General features: G+C 44.2%; 1 protein-coding gene across 11 annotated transcripts in view; it reads left to right on the top strand.

The window, feature by feature from the left end:
- MAPKAP1 (MAPK associated protein 1) overlaps window positions 1-24410 on the top strand; it is a 209748-nt gene that overhangs the window by 182912 nt on the left and 2426 nt on the right. For 10 of the 11 annotated variants that reach the window (XM_010984339.3, XM_031450461.2, XM_010984338.3 and 7 more), the window contains 2 exons: window positions 387-524; window positions 20296-20393. In XM_010984339.3, the coding sequence (XP_010982641.1) occupies window positions 387-524; window positions 20296-20393 (236 nt within the window). The remainder of the gene's footprint in view (window positions 1-386; window positions 525-20295; window positions 20394-24410) is intronic. The other variant, XM_064490513.1, reaches the window with a different exon arrangement.

The following is a 24410-nucleotide window of genomic DNA, read 5'->3' as shown; positions in this document are numbered from 1 at the left end:
CAAAACAAAGACCACTGGTCAAAACTGTTTAAATGAACCTTATCTTATAGTTTATTTCATTAACAATACGTAGGTAAATGCTATATTGCATCTGTATTATATCTAAGAAAGCATGTTTCTTAATACCTTTTTATATGGTTTTTGATTGTCCCTCCATGCCCTCTTCAGCTCACCTACCAGGAAAGCAGACTGTGTGACTTCTCTGGGCCATTTGGAATCTCCTTATGTCTGTCTTAAGAAGCCCGTGGCATTCCCCAGAGCCCTAAGATGTTCATGCAATGTAGGATTTACAAAACAGGTCATATGGTTACACTGAAATCACTTACACCTTCTACTTCCTGTGGTTTTTTTTTTTTTTTTTTTTTGTCCTCCCCTTGGCCTTACAGGTATCTCTGGAGACAAAGTAGAGATAGACCCTGTTACGAATCAGAAAGCCAGCACTAAGTTTTGGATTAAGCAGAAACCCATCTCAATCGATTCTGACCTGCTCTGTGCCTGTGACCTTGCTGAAGAAAAAAGCCCCAGTGAGTAGTCCCTTTTATTTATGTCTCCTTTCTCTCTTCCCCCTCTTCCCCTCTGTGTGCTGGGTGCCAAGAGGATATATTGCCACCGTGTCCTTTTTCCCTTGGGTCCGTTTAATTCATTACCAGAAATTTCTTTTAATCAAATGGAATTGTATTATGGTGCCCAGAGCCTGACATGGGCCCCTATTCTGTTCAGTCTTGATGGCAGTAGAGAACCTCACAGCAGCTCCTGACCTCAGAAGCCCCCTGCCGAGGGCTGGGGGCGCAGGGGCAGATTTCTGATGGGAATCTACACTTACCAGAGCCCTCATTTCACTTTGTGATCCCTTCCTCATCCCATTTGGGGGTCTGGACCAGTCAGGCCTGGACCTGCCTACCTTCCTTGCCAGATCGAGGGAAGCTGGAGGATTTCCTGTGGCAGCTGAGGACCAGATTTAGATATCCATCATGCTGGAAGTGTCAACGCCCTCCAAATTGTTGGCAGCCGCATGACCTACCAGCTCATAATTAAACTCCTGCAGAAGAGATGGCTGCTGGGTTGGCACTCCTTAAAGTAGATAGGGTCTGGGTGTATATTTTTAGCACATTATATTTTTGCAGTTAAGTAATTGAGTGTAGCATTTAAATTAATCATTTTTAGGACTTCAGTCCCATCAAGAGGCAGAAAGGACACAGATCACACTGCTATTCCTCCATGGAAGAAGGAAGTTTAAAATATAAAGGACTTGTTAGTTGCCCGGAGAAGGCTCTAAGACAGTGCTTCTCTAAATGATACATCAACAGCACTGCCTGGGGTGCCTGGTTAAAATGCAGCTACCCAGGGCCCACCCCAGTAGATTCTGATTCAGTAACTTAGAGTATAACCTGAGCACCCAGTCTTTGTTAATCCCCTTTATTCCAGTGTCCACTAAATTAGGGAACAACTATAAGGAATGACATACTCAAAAAGAACAGTGAGAAACCTGAAGGCCAGCAAGTATAATGTAGCTCAAGGTTTTGAGATGAAGCTGAGTGAACAGAGGCCTAAAGAACACAGACTGGGCCTGCAGACTGGGCCTGTGCCACGTGGCCTCCTTTATGGGTGGATGCTTAATTGTTTTGTCCAATCCAGCAATGCTGGGCTACACAGTCTCCTCCATTCAACTCTTCAGCCTGTAGCTTAGCAAGAAGGGAGAACTTCATGGTGCAGGGAGCAAGGAGTAAGGCCATGCCCACCCCCTCCCCCCCCATTCCTGTCATCCCAGTGAGGCCTTGACTCTGCAAGGTGTTTGTCAGAACGAGTTGGTGAGAAATTCGCCTGCTGCTCTGGGGCCCTTGCCCCAAGACTGCCAGATTCCCTCTGCCTTTAGATGAAGGTCTTCCTAATCCCTCTCCCTGCAGCCAGTCAGTCAGTAAAGATGTCACCGTTCCAGCATCTTTCTTCCCAAGAGCTCAGGATGCCTTGAAAGTAACATTTTATGAATTCTCCATGTCTCTAAGAAATGAAAGGCGATCACTTGCATATTGCATCTGGGGATATGCTGGAGTGGAAGGGTTATGGAAAGAACTAGAAACAGGATTCCGATTTCCCTTACTTTCATACCAAGATACAGACTGTGCCAAGGAGGCTGTGATTCAGGCACTGAAAGGGAAAGGATGTAACACATGCAGCCTCATAGGGGATGAAGAGATGCACAGCCACCACCTCCCAGCTGCCTCTTGAGGTCATTTGGTCCAGCGGTAGTGACCGCACATCTCTGAGAGAGAGGCCGAGTTCCAAGCACTAGGGATACAGGGCGGTTGTGGGCCCCGCCGTTTCAGTAGTGACAGTCCCGCAAGAGTCTTCTGTCTTATTCTTAGGCCTACCGATGGTTCTGTGTAAAAACTGCACATGTAGGTCTTACAGAGGTTTCCACCTCTCTCCCTCTGGCTCCAGAGATCTAGAACTCTGACACTTTCCTGGACAGAGAGGCACACTGGCCCAGTAAGCCCCTACCACAGTGCTTTTCAACCATGTTCCTCAAAGCTCTAGGCTCTCATGGGACCTCAGGGGCCTCTGTGTGTGTTTGTGTTTGCGTGTGTGCGTGCGTGCGTGTGTGTGTGGGTAGGTAGGGCAGAGCTGACTGTAAGGCCTCCATTCAACCAGAGGATTCTGCATTTAATCCCAACCAGTTTGGGGGGCTTCTGCATTTAAAAAAATCAATTGATAAAAAGGATTTCGCTATTTAAAAAAAAAATGAAAGTTACAGGCTCACAGAATAAAACTCAGACTCCTCAGCATAGGTTTTACAGACATCAACTACTCCGGGCTCATAGCCCATAATTTGCCATCCTGAACTTTGGCTGTGGTCACTGTGAACTACCGGCACATAAACTCCTTGAATTTTGTGCTTCTGCTGTTCCCATTGCCTGGAATACACCTCCACCCTGACCCTCTCTCTCATCTATGGACACCTCCATTTCCTCACACCCAGCACACTCTCTTTTCAAGATCCAGCTCCAGTGTCAGCTTCTGCCTGTGATTTTGCCGCCAGGAATTTTGCACGTAGCTCTGGTAAAGCACCTCACACACTGGGCTGTATCTGTTTGAGGTCTGCCCCACTCTCCCAGCCCCCTCTCCATGCTGAACTAATTGACCAGAGACTGGTTCCTGTATCCTGATGCCCTAGCGCCTGCACAGCGCCTGCAGAGTAGTCCTCAATGAATGTTTGTTGTCTTGAGACTGAACTTAATGAGGCCAGAATTTAGAAACCAGAAGTTATTCAACATAATTTATGTTGTAAAGTGCCCAAACAAAGATGTATTAAATGAATAAGCTTGATGCTGTTATTTTTTTTTTTTATGAATTCTAGTATCTTCATCAAATTAATTCATTGACTTAATCTAAAAAGTTCATCTTCAGGACCATCATCAGACCACAGAATTAATCTGTGAGGCTTCTTTTTTTTAAAGGATTAATGGTAACCCTTTTATCTTTTGTGTCTGTTGAACCTTAGAAAAAAGTTATTTTAACAGCACTAAAGAAATGAAAGTCACTATATTTCATAAGTTTAGCCTGTGATTTTTATCAGCATAGTGATGTATGTTTGTAGCTGAGTTTACATCAAAAATTATTCTTGGGGCCTTCTTGAATGAATTATGGCAAAGAGAGAGAGTCTAGAAGTAGATAAGGTTTTTGATTTCTGCAATATATTTCCTTTTTCATGTTTTTATCTCTCATAACACAAGTGTCTTGCCAGAGACTGGAACGTGTGACCAACTGGAATAATTTAGTTGTGAAAACAGAGCAGACGTGTTATTAAACAGCCTTCTTTACAAAAAGGCTTTAAGTGTTGGGAAGATAATGAAGTTGTCCCCAGTGTTACTTGAGACGTGTTTGTCAGAATTTTGAACGGAAAAGAAGTGGTTTTTAAAACCTTCGAATATGGCCAGTTTGCAGTGTTTATTGAGAAAGCCGCTGTCAAACCATTAATTTGGTCGTCATAAGGAACACAACTCAAGTTTAATTGATGCCATATCCAAAAAGCATGTGAATAGCTGACTTGGCAAAGGGACTGAGCATTAGAGCGCCTGCGGTGAAACACATAATTACATATATTGTGGAATCAGAAAGACCCAGACTCTGAAGCTGTACTCCATAAATAGCAATTCTGTGGCTCTCTTTCCTTCCCCTAACTTCTCCCTCTTAGGCTGTGTTCTCATAGGGAAGATTTATTGCTCTGTCCCTGTGAGTGTTTAAGGACCTGGAACTTAATGACTAAATAGATACATGCCTTTTTAAAAAATGTACATATAAATATGGACTCTTAACAAAAGTTAGTTGAGAAAAATCGGTGTATCAAAAGCTCTGAGAAATTAAGAATCAATTCTGCCTTTCTAGATTAAAAAAAAAAAGCTTTCTGCTGCCATTATTATTCAAATCAGTGATTTCTAAGTCTGGTTTTGCTACTCCTTAGGAGAGCTTTTACTGTTTTGAAGGATGTCACAAACCTCTAAAAGATGAATTAATTCTGATTCATTTTAACTGAACAAAGATGTATACGGCACACACAGGAGAGGAGAATGTTTCCATATCAGAAACTACCATGGTTAAATTGTCTCAGAATTAATTCTCCATCCTTACACAGGTCTAGACGTAGGCTTTAAATGCAGTGGGTGATCTTTTTTCAAATTCCAACACTGAAACAAAAGCAAGGGACCTTTCTGTGAAATTAGCACCCATCAGGGACTCTAGAGCTGTATTTAAATAAAGTACCAGACTCAACCATTCCAGGTCTGGCTTTATCATAAGAAGGTTGTGCAGGTTTAGAGTCTTTAAAGGAAGCAGCCTATCATTAAGAAATCAGATTTAAACCTTAATAAAGTAGCTGTCGTCGTTATAGCTGAAAAGGACTCTGTATCTCAATTAAGTATAGATAATATAAAATCATAAGGAAGCAACATAATAGAGGTAACCTGATTACATTCTCTTGCAATAGAATAATTTAAAGGAAATCCGATTCTGTTGATGCTGGTTATGTTGGTGGGGGTTGTTTGGTTTTTTTGTCCAAAACACAGTTTGGCTACAGGGCAGGAACTCTCTGGGATTGTGAGTTTACCACAACTGCAGGAGACCGTTAAGCCTCCCGAACAGAACCTGCTGGATATTTGAGACGAGATTCAGTTAAGGCTATGAGTTAAATTAGCTGGGCTCATTGGTGACCTCCCACTTAAATGAATCTTTCTTTTCATAAGTACTTGACAAGATCTGTAAAGTAGTGTATTTAATTTGCTAATTAAATTAAAGCTACTGAATAATGATTTGTCCACATTGATTTAGCTTAAATAGAAAAGATCAGCATTGTTGTGATCTTCAGCAACCTTAATGGCCAAGCCCGTTAGACACAGAGGCCTCTTGTGTTTTGTAGGTCAGAAGTACATAGGTGAGCCCAGGCTGTAATTGAATTGCCTGCACTGCACCCTGCAGTTGCAGATTTCCTTTGCCTTCCCGTTCCATTGTTGCACTGGGGCTTAAGAGAATGTTAACGCAGTAATAGGCACAGGGCCTTCCCCATTATACGTCTTGCTATCGAGCGGTTCTGCATGACTAGTTAAAGAAGATGGCAAGAAGATTAATGAAAGCAAGGCTAATACAGAAGGGGGTACTTTTGCAAGACTTCTACCGAGGAGATATTAGAGCTGAACCAGAGCTTGGCTTTTTCTTTATCCTGTGACCTTTGAACCTGCCTTACTGTTGAGAGCTGCCAGGGAAGTCGACATTTTGATTGATGTTGGTACACGAGTCAGTCTTTCCCATTGAATTCCACATCTGCACGAAAATAGCTTTTCCAGCAGAATTCATACTGCCTAGAAGTGATAGCCAAATTGATGGCTGAAATGCTTTTATGTAGTTTTCACTTACACCTAAAGGTATCTGATGGTTTAATTCACTATCCAGTTTTCATAGATTATAAGCATTCGTTTATATATCCTTAATGGGATTATCAACTCATTGTGAAAGATCAGTATTAAGGAATGTTCAAAGGTTTGCAAACAGAGCTCCAAGGAGGCTTTTGAGGAAGTAAAAGCAGTCATCAAACAAACCCTTCTCCATCCTTAAAAAAGAAAAATCGGTCCGAGGGCCCAGGCAAACTGACTTGAAGGTTTTTGTAAATAAAGCAAAGTGTTTGTTTTTGGAAAGCTAACCATAGAGGAGTCTGAAACCTTGCCTCCACACCCCACCTGAGCCCCAGCTTAGAGGCTGTCTTGATCCATCCAAATGCTGAATTCCCTGACCTTGACCTAGGGACACTAGAATTCCATCTGACAGGGATTGTTATGGTCTGCTTATAAGACAGTCCGGTGCAGATCCAAACCTCTTGGTGTGTTCTCACTAATTTTGTTACCTTGTTTGTGGAGCTACAGGCCTCGTGTTGGTGTGTGTGTGTCTGAATGTGCCTGTGTGTGCATCCCCCACCCCTTCTCCCAACAAAGGAGAGCAGGGAGACTGGCAGAAGGACTAAGGTTTTGCTACTAAAATTGACTTGGGCACATCCCAGCCCATACAGTGAATCCTCTGGCCACCTGATTTCCTTTCTCCCTGATTAACAGGGGTAGTTCTAGCAGAGAAAACACACACACATTGATGTGACAGGTATTACAGTTCCTAAAAGAGGAGGTACCCAGGAATTTTGTTGTGTTCTTTAAATGCTTGTGAGAATGTGTGAAAGGGAAATGAGGGTGACCATTTAGCTACCGCTGGGTGGAAGAGCCCCCACCCAAGGTGGGTGGGTGTATGTCCATGGCCATGCCAGCGTACTGTGTGCCCCAGGAAGGAAGGCATTTGTATTTATACTCACATCCTCAGGCTCTGTCCATCCCTGGAAGTCCAGGCACTTCAAACATGAAGTGGGCAAGCTATGTTGTGTTTTTAATCCTCTGACAAGGACTTATTTCATAAGTTCCAGATCAAATACGGTAAGTACTGCTCGATTACAGAACACAACAGACTAACACATTAAATGCCCCAGTTATTGAATTGCCTTTTCATAAGAGTACTCTGGAGCACAATCAGGAGCAGGCAGTGCCTCATCCTTTTAACAGATACGTTTCCTAGCCCTATTAAAAGGGGTCTTCATCTATCCTGTCAAAGGGAGTCTGCTGGGGTTTTTTAGTTTAATTACACTATCCAATTAAAACTCCTTGCTGCATTTGGATGCGCCTCTCCTTGGGCCTGAGTGGATATGACATTTACAAGGCTCGCCTTTCAAGCAGACAATAGTGTGATTGATGAGGTGCACGTTCAGTGAAGGAGGCGAGTGCCTGTGGAAGTGCTGCTTAGTGCATTTTGATTTATTTATCATCTTCCAAAACAAGGGAGCTGCCGGGGAGGTGGGTTTTAGGCAACCAGGGAGACCACCTCAGTTTTTCCCAGTGTGTGGGAGGGAAGGCCCGGAGTGCACCATAAGATAAAGGCGGAAAACCTGGTAAGCGTGGGGCCAGCTTGCATCATCTGATGCCAGACTGTATTCTTAGGTTCTCTGACCCAGTTTGGTTTCCAGTAACCTCAGGCTGTGATCTGCTGTTAAATAGGCCATCACTGTGTTCCAGGGAACCATTGCTGAGGCTGGGTGACATTGGTCAGACCCCTGAGAACTCAGCCTGAGGGAGCCAGCCCAGCATGTGTCCCACTGACTGACCTGGTCATTATTTACTGACACCTGACGTTTGCACTGGACATGCCTACTTATGCTCACCTGCATCCTCTAGAAATAGGACAGCTTCTGTCCAGGAGCTACAGTCAGTGCTCAGTGACTCTTTAACTCACTCTTGAGTGGCCACAATGAGCGTTTAAAAGTTGCTTCTAGAATTTGGAGTTGGCCAAGAGAAGTGTGGCTCTTCTACAAAGAGATATGGAGGTCCGTTGTAGAACTTCTCAAAGTTGTAGTGAAAAGGCAAACCCAACATCTTGTTCTTAACCTACTATTCTGTTCACCCTTAGCGTATGATAGATGGGACCAGTGTGCTTGTCTCTGCAGTTCCTGGAAAAGAGATATTTAATACAGTGTGTGGTCTCTGGAAGGATCAATCCTCTGAATTTAGGAGGCAGGCGATTCTACTCTGAGCCCTAGACATATGATAAGAACAACACACCGGCCATGTTCATTATCAGGTACTATAGTTGCTGTTGGGGGCATGGTTGCCAACTTTAGAACGTGTGTGTCTTTGTGCGGAAAATTGGCTGGTATTGAGACACTCAGTGGGTTTTCTTACATTCTTTGCAAACTTTCTTCATTTTTCCCTAGGACTTACTAATAAACAAGAAAGAATTTCCTCATATTATTTGGAATATTGATATCTGTTAGAGTAGAAAACATTGGGGGGGGGGTATCAACTTTTTTTCCTCCTAGGAAAAACCTTCTTTTTGCTCTTAAGTTTTCACTTAATTGTTGACTTGGGCCTTATAGACCCAAAATAACAAAACAGTCTTGTAGGTATAATGGAAAGTTTGCATACATTTACATTTTCCTAGATTTTGATTACCATTTCCACAAATTCCCTTTTCCCCCTCCTTGATTTTAACATTAGAAGGGATCCTAATTAAGAAGAGGGTAAGGGCAGGGGTTGTTTCCTGCTGAAGAAATCTGTGCGAAAAACTTCTCAGCTGGAAAAAGTGATGGGGAAAATCTGTTTCCCTTGCCTCCTGCCAAGCTCCAAACTGTGTTTTCATAATAAATAAATGGAGTGCTTAGATTTTGTTATTCTTATAAACATGGAAAAAGTAAGCCATTCTTTCATTAAAATCAAAAAATGTATTGTTTACAAGACTCCCATAGGCAACTTCCAGGACAGAGTAACTGCTACCAGATTAGCCCTTCTATCATAAATGACTGGAAAACTGCACAAAATGTAAGAAACTGTTTGCAGACATTGGAACATAAGCAGTACAGGACTGTGAGCCCTGAGAGAAGGGAAACAAATGAGGTGAGACCTACTATCACTTTAGCTTTCTTCTGGGGTTTCCCAAGGAGATTGTATCAGTGTCACTGAGCTGGGAGACACAGATCAGAGTTGAGGGAGGCTGAAACAATTGAAATTTGCAAAATTAAGTATGGAGAGTAGGGAACTGTACTGAGAAAGAGCTCTAGAAAGAGGCCCTTTAATATGCTGTTGTAGACTACACTATGCATGCCTATTTCACAAGTCCAATCGAAGAACAGCTCCTAGGGAGCAGTGAGCTAGGATTCTCACCACCCAGAGTAAGCATCAAGGGCATTTAGTAGTGAGTCTGGAAAGGCCATATCTTAGGAGTAAGGCTAAGCTAGCCCTAGATTAAATGCTGCTTTAACCCTTACTGAGTAAAGTTTTAAAAGGAGTCTTGAAAAGATCAAGTTGATCCACATGTAAATTAACTGACTGCCAGAACAAAGTCCAATATTCTCTAAAGGATGATGACAAAATGCAGGCATCCCACAATGTAATATTTATACTGTCCAGCTTTCAATAAAAAATTATGAGACATGCGAAGAAGCAGGAAAATGTATCCTATAACCAGGAGAAAAATCAATCAATAGAAAGTCAGAAATAGCAGGGATACTAGAATTAGCAGATAAGTGCTTAAAACTACTTATTATAAATGTGTTCAAAGACTTAAAGGAAAACAAGAACTCAAAAAGAAGGGAAGTGGAAACTTTAAAAACCAAATGAAAATTCTAGAGCTGAGAAATACAATACCTGAATCAAAAAATTCACCAATGGGAGAAGATTAGGAAAGAAGGTCAGTGTTAGTTATCTTTTGCCACATAACAAATTGCCCCAAAACTTGGAGGCTTAAAACAACAATAACATTTATTATCTCACAGTTTTGTGGGTCAGGAATCCAGCATAGCTTAGCTGAGTCTTCTAGCATGGGGTCTCTCACCAAGCTCCAGTCAAGCTGTCAGCCAGGGCCACAGTCTCTCAAGGTTCAGTATGGGCAGGATCTGCTTCAAATCTCTCTGAGTAGTTACTGGCAGAGTTCATTTCTTTGTGAACACCTTCACTTCCTTGCCACATGGGCCTCTCCAAAGGGAGGTTCACAAAATGGCAGTTGGCTTCATCAAAATAATCAGGAGCAAGAAGGTACTAGGAAGGAAGAAGTCACCATCTTTTACAACCTAATCTCAGAAATACATCCCAACATTTTGCTGTAATTTATTCATCAGAAGTAAGTCACTATGTCTAGTCCACAAACAAGACGAGATTACATGAGGCTGTGAAATGCAAGAGGTGGGATCACTGAAAGCCATTTCAGAATCTGCCTACTACAATCTGAACTTTAAAACAGGACACTAGGAACTATTCAAACTGAAGCACAGAGAGAAAAAATGGATGAAAAGAACAAAGCCTGTGGAATAATAGCAAGTGTTCTACCATGTATATAATTGGAGGCTCAGGAATGTTGGAGAAAACTATTCTAGATTTGATTAAAAATATTAATCCAGCAATTTTGGAAGTCCAAAGAAGGCCAAACAGTATAAATACAGAGAAAACCACATCAGGGCACATAATAATCAAATTGCTAAAACACCAATGATAAAGAGAAAAATCTTATAAGCAGCCAGAGATAAGAATTATTGCTGACTTCTCATCAAAAATAATGTAATCCAGAAGACAGTGGAGTGACATCTCTTGCTAAAAGAAAATCTCGTCAACCTAGAATTCTATATTCAGTGAAAATATCCTTCAGAGATGAAGGTGAAATGAAGACATTCCAGACATTTGAAAGCTGGAAGAATCTGTTGCCATTAAACCTTCACTACAAGAAATATTGAAGGCTGGAGGGAAAAAACATACCAGATAGAAACACAGGTCTACACACAAAAACCTGAGTACTCAAAATGTCAACATTAGCAACTATATGGAATGAACCAAGAAAAAGGAAATAAGACCTCTTTGAGCAGGGATTGATAATCTATGAACCACAGGCTAAATCTAGCTCACCACCTATTTTTGTATGGCCTACGTGCTAAGAATAATTTTTAACAGGTAAATATTCACAGTTGATTTGATGATATGGAACATTAATTTTAAACTCCATTTAAGCGACATGTTATCCCCCCAGAAAAAATTCTATCCTTCTCATAAATAGCCTGCACTACTAAAAAAAAAAACTTTGATTATTATATTTTGAATTTTGTCAAAAAATAGGGAAATTCTTTTTCTCTCATTATGTAAATACTGACATAATATCCTTAATTCTGCCTCTTGGCCCACAAAGCCTAAAACATTTACTGTCTGGCCCTTTACAGGAAAAGTTTGCTTGTCTTGGAGTGTGGAGGTCAAAAGACAGGGAATCTACCACGTGCCAGGCAGTGTCCAGGTGCTTGCAACAACCCTTTGAAGCTTATATACGTTTATTATAGAACCTCAGATTGTTGACTTATCCTCAGATACCTTAATCTTAGCAACAACTCTGTGAGACACATAGTGTTCCTATTTTATAAATGAGGAAACTAGGGCTCAAAGAAGCTATGTAACTTGTCTAAAGTTACATATAAATGGTAACAGAGGCATATATTCTCCCCTCTGCCACTGACATGAAGCCAAGGCACTTAAACTTCTGTGCTTTTGGATGAAAGAGCGTCCCTAGCCCCGACTCAGTCTGTGAAGTCTTATTTCTTAACAGATTTCAACCATGCTTGGTTACCTGGTTTCTCTTCCTAAAGGATGTTAAATGCAGAAAAATAGAAGGGGGAGAAGGAAATACAGTACTGAATAATTAAGACAGTGGGAAGTGCAAACGGGTAAGGGCTGACCAAAAATGAAACAAAACAAAAACTGTTAAAAAGCAGTCCACGAACTCAGTAAGCACAGTGGTTTGGCAGTATGGAACTATCTTGTGGTGAGATAGAGCCCTTTGCAACCCTGAGGAAATCATGATCTTCAGTAGTTATGAAGATGAACATGATAACACAGTATTTTCCTTGTTCTCTTAATACGGGAGGAAAATTTGTAATATGGACTTGTTATGCTTAAAATGGAAATAGTTGCTTGTTTTTTGCACCAAGGCCACCCGAGCTCTCTGTGACTAGATAAGGTGAGGTTTCATCTAATTTAGCCTCCCGAAAGTACTTGCAAACTCAATGTCATCACAAACTGAGGACAAAATTTCCAAATACAAAATTTGTTTCTTGCTTGTCTACCTCTCTAAAAAGCTAAAGAATAAAACTCAACCAATACTTGGTTACCAAAATGCCATCTGATATTGTGTTAGAACAACTTACACATGAATTGAAGCATCAAAAGATCTCATAAACATTGCTCTTAACTCATTTCCTGAAGTACACACGGTCACATCTGCTGCGTATGGGAGTAGAATACTTGTCTCCTAAGGAAAAGCACCTGTGTAACTGTGAGTTACAAGTTGAACTAGCCGTTTATTTCATGGAACAGCATTTGTACTTGAAAGAACAACTGACACACTACAGTTATTCAGACCTAACTATTTAGCAGACATTTTCCTGAAAATGAAGGAAGTGAGCCTGTCATGTCAAGGAAAATAAGTTAGTATTTGATGCCAATGATGAAATTCAAGCTCTTAGGTGAAAATTAAAATTGTAGAAAACTTGTACTCATCACTGTGAGCTTACCTTCTCATCGCTTAAAGACTCTGTGGAAGAGATCAGTGGTGAAATTAAGGAATGAGATACTTTTTGATATTGTATAATGAAATATGTCGGCATTTGAAAGACCTGCATAACCCGGTGAACTGATATTTTCTAGACTACCGCATGATGTTACAAAGTCATACAAGAGTAAAAGACTCTTTCAAAGTGCTAGACAGACCAATGGATTTTAGTGTAACAATACAAAAAGTTTATTCATGTGGTTTTAGATTCCACATTGCAGCTAATCTTTAAGAAGATACCATTTATCAAGTTTGCTATAATATCAAAGAATATTTGCAGAGAAAAATATTAAAATATGCCTTTCGTTTCCAAAAGCTGAATTTTTTTCATATGCTTCAACCAAAACAACCACAGCAGATCAAATGGAGACGCGGAGAGGATAATCTAGCTGTGTTCTGTTAAACCAAGTATTTTACAATTTTCAAAAATATAAAATAATACCAGGCTTTTCATTAAACCATTATTGTTTGAGGAAATATAAGGGTTTTGCCATTAAAAAAAATACATTGTTTATGTTAACTTTGATGAGTTTATTACTTTTAATGAATTAATAGTTAAATTACTGCTCTAATTTCTAATATAATAAATACTGATAGATATACTGCATGTAAACAAAAATTTGGGAGGCTCCTTAGTAATGGTTAAGAGTGTAAGGGATCCTGAGACTAGAAAGTTTGAGAATTTGCAAATCTGAGGTCTTGAAAATCATCTGAGAAGCTTGGACTTTATTCTGAGGACATAGGAAAATAAACACCGTCAAGTTTTAAGTAGGGGAGTGATATGACCAGACGTGTCGTATGAAAGGATGACTCGTGCTGGTAGAGGTGTGGATCTGAAGAAGACATGACCAGAAGTAGGAAAACCAAGAAGAGGCAACAGATGGTCAGGACCTGGGTGAGGACTGTGGTCACAGGATGGGGAAGGATAGAAAAGAATGTGTGAAAACTATTTTGGGGACCAAATGCTTGGAACTTGGTGAATAGTGAGGCCTCCAGTTGAGCTAACAGAGCCTTTGATTTAAGGGGAAATGTTGACTTGGATTCTGGACCACCAGCACCGCAGGCCATAGGAAGATGGTGGCTGTACTCATCGGTTGGCTCTGAAACACTGGGGAAAGGTCTAGGCCAGATACCTGCTTCGGGTAGTAAGTAAAACCTAAGGGGCAAACCTGTCAGAGGAGAAATTACAATTAGAAGAGATGAGGGTCAAGGATAGGACACTGGGGAGAGATAAAGAACAAGAAGATCATAAAGGAAATAAAAGGAATGGATTGACCAGAGAAGTCGACTGAAGAATCGATTGACTGTGGCTTCGTGGGAACTCAGGGAAGGCAGGACTTCAGGAGAAGTACCAAATACAGCTGAGAAGCCAAGCAAAATAAAAGCTGAGAAGTATCCACTGGATCTCTCAACATAGAGGTCGTGGTGACCTTAGCAAGAATGTTTTCAGTAAATTAGAGGAAGGAGGGAAATCACATTGCCATGGGAGTTTTTATAATCAGAGAGCTTTAATTATGTTTATAGGAAGGAGCCAAAATTGGGAGTGGGGGAGGGGTGAAAGATGCAGGCAGAAGTGTAAGTGGGTCAGACTCCATCCCTGCTCCAGAGATCAAACAGATCATTGCAGTTCCTGGGTCTTCTGCCCCTGCACAGGCGCTCAGAAAGGAGCACCAGCTTTGCCAGTTGAACCGAAGCTCCTGCAGGCAGCCAAGAGTGCTCCTTCCGCTGGAGACCAGGTCCGGGGCGGGTTTGCAGCCCAGAGACCAGAGTCCCAGCCCATCCATTTCCTTCAAGAAATCCAATGAAAACTTTCTACCTACTTCCAGGCCAGAGGGACCAGAAAAGATCAGACCTTGGAAGCCTTTTTTTTTTATTCAGTATCCATCCCTGATGTAAAGGAATTCGAAGAATCCAGATACTCAAAGATGTCCTTCATAGCTTTATCTGGAATACTGGCAATTTTATAAGTAACTTAAGTGCCAAAAGAGAGATAGTAAATGTGTGGACCCTGGCGCACACTTTCTTGTTGGAATGAAATGCAGCCATTAAAAAGATGGTTGTGGCAACTACGAAGCAACAAGGAAAGGCTAGGATAAAATGTTAACTAAAAAAAATATGGCCCCAATTTCGGTATACAACCTGATTACAACGGTGTGGGAACAGACATGTGAGAATGACTAGAAAAGAGATGACAGAGGTCATTGTGCCAGAGTGGAGTATGGAGGGTTTTCCTGTCTTCTACATTTCTAGAAATTTAAAAATATATTTTATAATTTTTTAATTGAAAACGAAGACAAAAATTCAATTTCCTGGCAAGTGTCTGGTTTAGACGAAGGTGGGCTACAGGCTCAGTTTGGAAGTCCAGGCTCTGACCAGTCATTGCCAGCCACAGTCCGTGCCAGCAGGTTGTTCAGAAGGGAGTCTCCTTTCAAACCACAGTCGGCTCCGTTTGCGGTGGAAATCTGGGAGCTCTTCTTTCAGCAGGGGTATGTAAGCTGCTGGCCCTCTCTGCTTAAGCTGTCCCATCTTGTGATAATAGCAGCTTTTCCAGAAAGGCCACTCCCCTCAATTGACCAGAGGAACCTGTTTTTTCAGCACAGCCTCTTGTTTAAGTTAAAACTTGTAACGCAGACGATAAATTACAGCACAAAAGCTCAAGACATTCCACTTCTGACATTTGTACTGCTAATTAGTTTCTGCTCAGTGTTACATTCCATCTTCTCTGTTTTACTTTGAAAAAAATACATAAATGTAAATACATTTTTATATATCCAGATTTCCATTTCAATATTCAGAAGCAGATGTATAGTTTCAGTGCCCTGAGCAAATCTGGATATGTGGCCATAGCTTAGATGCCTCATTTTATACCCCATTATATTGCATTTTATTCCTACAGCTCTTTAAAAACAAGTCTGCTCAGAGAAGGCCCAATTAAAAACAAAATCTTCAAAATAATGAGGATTTTATCCTCAAGTATCAGTTCCATCGCAGTTGTAAGAATGTGTGGCACCGCCCATTGAGCCCCCACCGTATCCAAGCGCCAGGTAGGATGCCTGAAGGGTGCTGTCTCCTAGGCAAACCTGGGCTCCTGGAGGGACGTGCCTCCCACGGTCCCATCTCTGGAACACGGGGAACTGGGTTTCATCCCAAATCTCTGACTCCAGCACTCACTCTTTGTCCCTGTGCATCCCAGGCTTTTGCTATGCCTTAATTTCCAAACAGAATTTAACAACCCGAGAAAAATAATTTGAACTGTTTGAAATACTAGACTTGGCATTTTGTTTTAAATCAAACTGATACACCGGCATCCCTCAGATATTGCAGGTTCGGTTACAGACCACCACGATAAAGCAAGTCACACAAATTTTTTGGCTTTCCAATGCATATGAAAGTTATATTCACACTATACTGTAGTCTCTTAAATGTGCAATAACAATGTCTTAAATTTTTTTACATAGCTTAATTTTAAAATACTTTGTTGCTAAAAAATGCTGTCTATCATCTGACCATGCAAGGCTGCCACAAACCTTCAATTTGTAGAAAAAAAAAAAAAACGCAGTATCTGCAAACTGCTAAAGGAAAGTGCAGTAAAACAAGGTATGCCTGTATCATTTTTTCTCAGCTGGCATCTTCACAAAGAGTTCACCCCTGTGGCTTACCCCTTGCCTGTGAAAGCTTGCTGATGTTCTTTGAGTTTCCAAGGGTGACCTGCCCACCTTTGATTCCTTCTGACACCCCAGGACAGATGCCCTGGTAGTCTGCAACTGAGGAGGGCATCTGACCCCTCTTCCTCCTTTACCTGAGATGAGCCTTGAGGTGCCCGAGGCTGATAAAGTGTTTGATAACAGGCTTTCCTCAATTTTGTGTTCATATTCTGTTCAGTGGTGTTGAAATGCCAGTGATTCCTTCTTCCCAGACACCTCTGGTGGAAATTTACCATGTAGCATAAACTGCTCATATTTATTGACAGATTTGCTTCCAGCAAGAGATCAATTAACTTGTTACACTTTGATAATTTATGGGTTTTGGATTGGGTGAAAGTCTGCAAGTGTGAATTCTGCTTGTTAACTATTCTGTTGTAAAGGAGTCCTGCCACTGTGATCTTCTTTATAGATCTCAAGTCAGTCCCTTTTCGGCATCCTTTTTGCCCTTGTCTAGCTCAAAACCAAATATACTCCTACCCAGATGACTGGCAGCTGCCACCCTGCCTCCAGGCCCTGGGGAGCCAGGGTGAATCCCCAAAAGCACAGTTTTACCATTTACTTCACTGCCCAGCTTACAGCCCACTAGTGGCCCCCTCAGCTGGTGAATCCAGCATCCCCTAGCCCTTAGCCTGCCCTGGGTCACGTCACCTCCTGCCTGTCTGCTGTGAACCTGCCTGCTCCGAGCCTCAGCTGGGAGGCCTGTGCCCCTTGCCCCTGTATGTTTGTCCTCGCTCTGTCCTGACCCTGTTGCATCCTCCTCCTCCCCGCCTTTACCCAGCTGACTCCCCTTCCTCCTTAAAGACTGCTCAGGCAGACATCAGCTTCTCCAAGAAACTGACTCTGATGGCCCTTCCGCCGCCAGGCCAGCCACCTCCCCTGGGGTCTCCACAGCATCTCCCTGCAATGACCTTCCTCTTCCTCTTCACACCCATCATTCTTGTCTCCCCATGTTCATGGTGTTCATGCCTCTGGCTCTTGCATTAGCCTGTGCTCCTGGCCACACCCCGCAAAGCAGGGATCCCTGGAGCGAGGGGGAAATCCTCACAGCAAAACACTCTCTGGGAGTACATCGACCCCGTGGCTCCAGCTTGGTGACGGCATGGCTGCTGATGCTGACCCGGGCCCTCGGTTAACTGGAGCTCTCCCTCAGAATTCCCCCACCGAGGGGCTGTCTGCTCTGGCTGTCCCACCACCTTAACCCAGTTATTAATATCAGAGGCTCTGTAATAGTTGCAGAAGGGTCACTTTGTTGAAATTCTAGTACAGATGCTCCGGATGACGTCCTCTGTGTCTTCTCACACAGTGATGAGAATGCTTTCACTGGAAAGGACATAAGTCAGAGGCCTCTGAGAGGTGGTAAGGGGTGGAACTCTTCATCATTCCTGCTTGCTTCTCTCTCCCTGGGGGCTCTGGAATGAGCACTGAGGACAGACAAGGGATGCACGGCCTCCTAGCTCAGGAGAATACACAGATGCTGTGTTTGACCCAGATATGCAGCCATTCAGGAGACTGACTTGGTTTGTTTGTTTCATGTGACTGTTGTGCAGAAGAGATGCAGGGTTCCCTCCGTGAGCCCACAAGTGATACCCCCCACAGGAAGTGTGTGCCCAGGGCACGGTGTGGAGGCTCCTTCCAGAGGCTCCCAGGCCCTTGCAGGCTGCCTGGCACATATGCCATGTATAGAGTTGGCTCTTACTGAAGGGTGCAGGACAGGTTTTTAATGGCGTCTCAGTTGCTCAGGTGAAACATGCTCTAGTATCTTGAGGGTTTGGTTTGGTTTTGTCAGTGACGAGCGGGAGCAGGTGGTGTAGACAGTCCATGAGATCACTTATCAGAGTGGTCAGTGAACCCTGAAGCTTCAGGTCTCTGGGCCTCCCTGAGACCTTCTGGTCGTTTGTAGCCGCAGGCACTGGTGTCTCTGTCTGTCGTGGCCAGGTGTCAGCAGTAAGGCCTCCTGGAGGGGGTGTCTCTGTTTGTCCTTCACAGCCCTGTGACCATCATAGATGGCTCTGCTTGGTCACAGCATGGCCAACAGACATCTGCATTGTTCTTCCACGTAATGATACCGCCAGCAGGACTCCGATGTTCCAGGATGGATCCTGTGAAGGTAAAGGAACACACGCACACACGCGTGCACACACACACTCAACACACTCACACACACAGATACATCTCTGTGAGATTCACTTCTCAGAAACAAGTAATTTATACATTCACAGAATGATTAGCTTTCAGCTGAGAATTCTAACATTTTAGTACCACGATTTAGAATCAGGTTAGATTTGTCAAGTGACCGAAATTGAGGTTTTCCAGAAATTATTAGCTAATTTTTTCAGTATGGAATTTATAGTCACAATTAGTATATCATAATGATGTTTCCAGGGTAAAATACCAGCAGCTCAACTTTCCTGGCCACAACTGTACAGCATATATCAGTTTATTTTTGAAGATCTGAAGAATTAGCTACTGTAAATAAAATTTCCAAGGAGATTTCTCCGGGAAAGAGGTGAACTTACAGTAATATGGGTGATATATTATTAATTAATAACTGTGACCAGCCACTGCTTCAATTAAAAGGACAACGGATGAGAAGGCCTATTAGGCAGGATATGCTGAGTTTTAATCTCCCAGGCACTGAGGTTTGCAGAGCAGACTAGGGAGAGCTGTTTCTGAGGCTGTTAGTAGGAGGCCTCTGGGCTAGAGATGTCACCAGCCGCCCCTTGGTCTGACTATGTGTCTCTCCAGCGCAACGCTCCTTTGGTTGCCATTAATGAAAACCAAGTGCAAAATAACTTAAAGAGGAAGAGGACTTTCTTGGAGGGCCACAAGGGTCTCTCAGAACCCAGGAGAGCATGTGCTGATGGGCCAGGGAGGCCGTCATGTGGGACCGAGACAGGCAGGCACCTATCTCTGCTTTGAAGGGGAATCTGATTGGCATGTCTGGCCCAAAGGACAGACACGGGGGTGCAGACAGGGCTGCAGATGGCATGGTCCAGTGAGCAGGTTTGACAGGCTGAGTACTGTGTGGGAGGCCACATGAGAAGGTGCCTAGAAATGTGTCCCACGGAGGTGCCAGTGAGCGCGGGAGCACCAGGGTCGGCAGGCCTTTCTGAGACCTGTTAACAAGAGAGGACATCCCAGGCGGGGACAGGTGGGCATGTGCAGTGCCCTGGGCTGGCCTGTGGCATCTGAGGGTGGTAAAGTGAGGTGAGGCTGGACCAGGAAGCAGTCTCAGAAATGACAAGGTGACCCTTGTTACTTCTGGGTATTGAGCACCAGCTGTATACAAGGTGGCAGGAAAGGGCTGTGAAAGAATTTGGGTCTAAGTGGGATTTGTATGTTCCGAGGATCTGACCCCCTGAAGTCAGTCTGCTTTGTGAAGTAGCAGCTTTGGAGCAGCCTCCCTGCCCCAGTCCACCCAGCCTTCCTGGGTAGGTGACCGGAGGCCTCGGGAGCAGCCTCTACATGGGATCACAGAACCAGGACGTCCCTCCTAGCCGGGCCCAGGCTGTGGAGAACCTTGTCATAGCATTACTGTCGGCCTTTCTCCTCCCTGTTGCTCATTTGACTTTAAGCAGTTATTTTATTTTTAGAGTAATAATTTGGAGTTAATTGGCCTTCTGCCTTAAAAAAAAAATACCACCTTTTCTTTGTAATTATTATGTAGAGGTAGTTCATAAAGCCTTCCTAAAGTGCCGTTTCCCTGAACGTACTCCAGAGTGGAACGGGGCCTAACCAGCTGTTTGATTTTTTTTTTTTTTTACTGTTTCCTCCCTGACCTATGATGGGAAAGTGAGTGACTCCTGAGAAGAGTGGTTGCCATGCCGCCTGCCCTGGTTCTCGCTGGAGCTGGGATGATAAGGGCAGGCTGTCTGGGGGCCTCCCCATAGGTCACGCACCAGAACCCCCTCAACCCTGCCTTCTCTCTGTCTCCCTCCAGGTCACGCAATATTTAAACTCACGTATCTAAGCAATCACGACTATAAACACCTCTACTTTGAATCTGACGCTGCTACCGTCAATGAAATCGTGCTCAAGGTGAGTGTTCCTCCTCGGCCCAGGAACAGGGTGTGTGGGGCCAGCTCTGCCGGGGCCCAGTTCTCAGCACCTTCCCCTTCCCCCCCAACACTGAACAAGGCACCCAGGCTGGTTTTGCAGAGTTAACTGCACTGCCTACCAGTTGCCCAGCTGTTGAGCACCCAGGCCTGAGCGACACGGCAGGTCAGCTGCTCTGCACCTGCTTCAGCCAGAGCAAGACCCCCCTCATCTTTTCCCAGTTCCCCGATAATCCTGTCTCGACACGGCCCAATGAGCACCTTCTGGACGCCAGGCTTGGACTTAGGATCCTGCAGAGACAGACCCAGGCCCTGGCCTCAGACAGCTTTTCCTCTGTCAGAGGAGACAGACGTTAAGAAAATACAGAGAGATGGTTAGAGTCACAGGGTGCCGAGTGGGTGTCTAAAGGGTAAACAGATTCGGCGCAAGGTGTGGGGAGGCAGGACGAGCTGAGCCTTGAAGGATGGGTGGAAAAGTCCAAGTTTTCCCAGGGCAGGGGAGAGAAACAGCATGTCAGACAGGGAGCAGAGGCAGAGTGAGCACGGTGGGGCTGGGAGACGGCACCCAAGGCCGTGTGGCTGGGGCAGGGAGGTTGGAGGGGCCGAGCCACACGGAACCTTGCAGAGCAGAGTCAGGCTGAGAATAGCTCCGCTGGGGTCTCGGGTTCAGGAAATCTGGGGCAGGGCCCAAGGTGATGTGTCTTTTAGGCTCCCAGGTGCTACCCAGGATGCCGGTCTGTGTACCGCACTTGGCATAGCCCTGGGCTACTGGTTTTCAGGCTCTTCCAAGTTGAGAGTCCATTCTCCAAACCAAGTCTTATGTAGAATGACCAGACGGAGAAAACAGCACTGCTCTGGCAGAACAGGGCTTGGAGCCAGAGAGGGGCTCCCCCACCCCTGGCTCTGTGTGACTCTGCCCATTCATATCACCTCCCTGGGGCCTCAGTTTCTCTTCCTATAAAATGGGGATCATGGTAGCTACCCTGCCCCACCCACCAAAGGGCTGCTAGTGCACGTATGAAATGAGATACGGTGAACCTCTCCCTAAGGGACTGTTCGTTCTCTTAAGAGTAGACGTCATCACTTAACAGTAATAGAAGTACTGAGATACACGGAGGGGTTGCAAAGTGCAGGAGCTGGGCAGGTACTTTACTATCCTGTCTCACAGAACCTTCACAACTCTATGAGCTGGTGATACAAAATCACTCCTATTTCCTAGATGAAAACTGAGTATCAGAATAAAAGGAGCTTAGCCAGAACTTGACCCCAGGTTTGGCAGATTCCAGAACTCGTGCTCCTGACCCCCCAATGTGCTTATTAGCCTTGGGAAGTTGACTTCAATGAAATGAAATTGTTTTACAGAAACATTTTGAGGCAAAGTCCTCGTGGCTACAAAAGATTTTCAAAAGTGGTGGATGCGAATTAAAAGGATAGAGCTGAGACAGAGTAGCAGGGTCAGCTGGATGGAAGGCAGAGGGTTCACGGACCACCCCGGGTCAGAGCCCCTCAGAACAGGCAAGGGACAGTCTCTTCCTGGAGTGCTCGAAGCCAGCGAGCTAAGAGTTACTTGCCAGAGTGTCCCCAGACAGCACAGGGAGCTTGTGTGGCATTCGGGGGCCCCGTAAAGAAATATTCCATTACCTCGTCAGGGGCTGGCCTTTTTTTTATAGCCAGTATTAAAATATTCAAGACTTGAGAAGGATTCTAGTAAAATTATAATCCTGTGTTTGACATCAAAATAATTTTCACAACAGCAGATTGATGACAGAAACACAGGTTTATGACTTCAGCACGAGACTGTGGAAGATCAAGTGCAGAGAAATCATTTTCCAGGACCAAACGCTCCCTCGAAGCAGATGCTCTTCTGCAAAATCCCTGAGGCCTGTCGCCTTCCCTAAAATGCCTGTTTTCATATGAAAATGCTTGTAGAAATACTGCATCATGCACTAGACTCCAGGAGAGTCACAGCCTGATTTACTTAGAGAGCTAACGATCACAGTCCTGATGGAAGATTAAATTTCACTTCTCCTATCTCTGATTTTTATAGGAGTTTAAATACTTACCTCATCTGCCGTTCCCAGTGTCTTCATGGGCTTTGCACCAACACCAAGTGACTGAGGCCCACCTGGTAGAAATGTTTCCATCAGAAGTTCTGCACAGCTCAGTCTTAGATACAAGTAAGGCATGTGGTAGTTCTAGAATTCAGGAGTTTCACATAAAATAAGACCTTTAGACTGAAACTGAAGGGCGGAAATAAGGACCAGAGGCTGATGTCACAGAAACTGTTACAAACAGGCAGCTCTCCATCAAGTTACTTTAATCTCAGTGTGTTTTTCTCCATGGGACCATCTATTGAGCACCGACTGTATACAAGACATTTTATGTATATTATCTCATTTCATCTTCACAGTGTAAACATTATTATCCCCACTTTATAGATGAGGAGATAGAGGCCCAAGGCCACAGACCGCATAGAGGTGGAGCCTCAGCTTGATGCCAGCTGAGGAGTCCCAGACCTACTCCCTCCCCGCCCCCCACGTGGAATTGAGCTCGACCATGTGTGGTCCCTCATTCTGCAGGCTTTTAGCTGAATCTCAGAGGACTCATTGGTCTCTTCAAATTGGGTTCTTCTCATGATCGAGTGATGGAGGCTGTGACTTTATTGACCATGAAAACTCCCTATATTTTTATGCCTTAAGCTGTAAAATGCATTGAAAGTGAAACTCTCTATAGTGCATAAAATTGTGCAAGTTTTAAGCCACAGCATATTAACCAGCTAATGGCAGACCAAAGGGCGTTTTTATCTTTTGATTATTACATTAATCTTCCATTAAAATTATCTATGTGATTATCACAAAGCACTGAAGATAATAAATTTAGGAAATAGTTGGCCTGTTAAGGATCATTTTAAAATGCTTTTGTCAAGTTACATGTGCCAAAAATACACTGAAAACAGTAGGCTGGCTGAGTGTGCAAACAATCTAATCCAAAGATTGCTCTCATTAAGAATGATAAAACCTCTCATTTTCCATGCATTGTCTGCAGTGTCCCAAATCGTCACCCGGCCCTGCAGTCCGCATGATTTATTGCTCTCAGCTGGTAACTTGGCGAGGCAGTGGGCTGAGCATGTCAGGCCTTCTGTACTCACACACCAGCCTTTAAGGCCTGCTGCTGGCGACTATCAGAGTAGAAAGTTTGGAGGGGACAGCATGGCGGAGCCTTAGCCCCACGTGAGGCGAGCCATCCGCACCACCTCCCCTCTGCACCCTTGGCTCTTTCTCAGTCAGCAGAGCCCCCTCCCTCTCTGGGTATGGGACACGTGGCCCTCAGAGTAGAATCAACGGCGGCGGTGGCTGGTTTCTCTAGCCACAGACATTCGGATTTCTAGTCATAACTTTTAGATGCTTGAGGTTGAAGAGAAACTGTGTTCACAGAAAGCCCCAGCTCAGGGCAGGGGGAGGAGAAGTGTCTGAGGAGGTCAGGGGTGAGGGCCCCGAGGAGGCTGGGGGCCTGGAGAACTGGCCCAGACCCTGGTCCAGACTTTTATTAGCTTCGTGACCTCAAGTAAACACTATTAGCATTCTGTGCCTCAGTTTTCTCTTCTGTACAATGGGGATAACAATGGCAGCCCTCCCATAAGGCTGTTGTGAGGGTTAAATGAATTCATCCTTGGAAGGCACTCTGGACACTGATGCTGCCACCATCGCCACCACTGCCCCGCCAGGGGCTCGCCCTCACACCAGGCGCGGGTCTGATCACAGCACTGCTGCCCTTCGCTGGCTCCTCCCACCTCACCTTGACTGGCCTCTCAGCTTCTGCAGTCCCATGGACATCCCTTGCTGTGCTCCACTGCTATGCCTTGATGCAGGCTGGCTCTCCCCTGCCCCTTGTGCACCCCAAACTCCTATTTATCTCTCAAAACCCAGCTCATTCATTCCCTCTGCAGCCCTCCCTGTCCCATGCCTCCCCAGTAGCTACTCTCCCCATTCCTTTCTGCTCC

Source organism: Camelus dromedarius, chromosome 10 (assembly GCF_036321535.1).
Source record: "Camelus dromedarius isolate mCamDro1 chromosome 10, mCamDro1.pat, whole genome shotgun sequence".
NCBI lineage: Eukaryota > Metazoa > Chordata > Mammalia > Artiodactyla > Camelidae > Camelus > Camelus dromedarius.
This window is presented reverse-complemented; position numbering and strand designations above follow the sequence as displayed.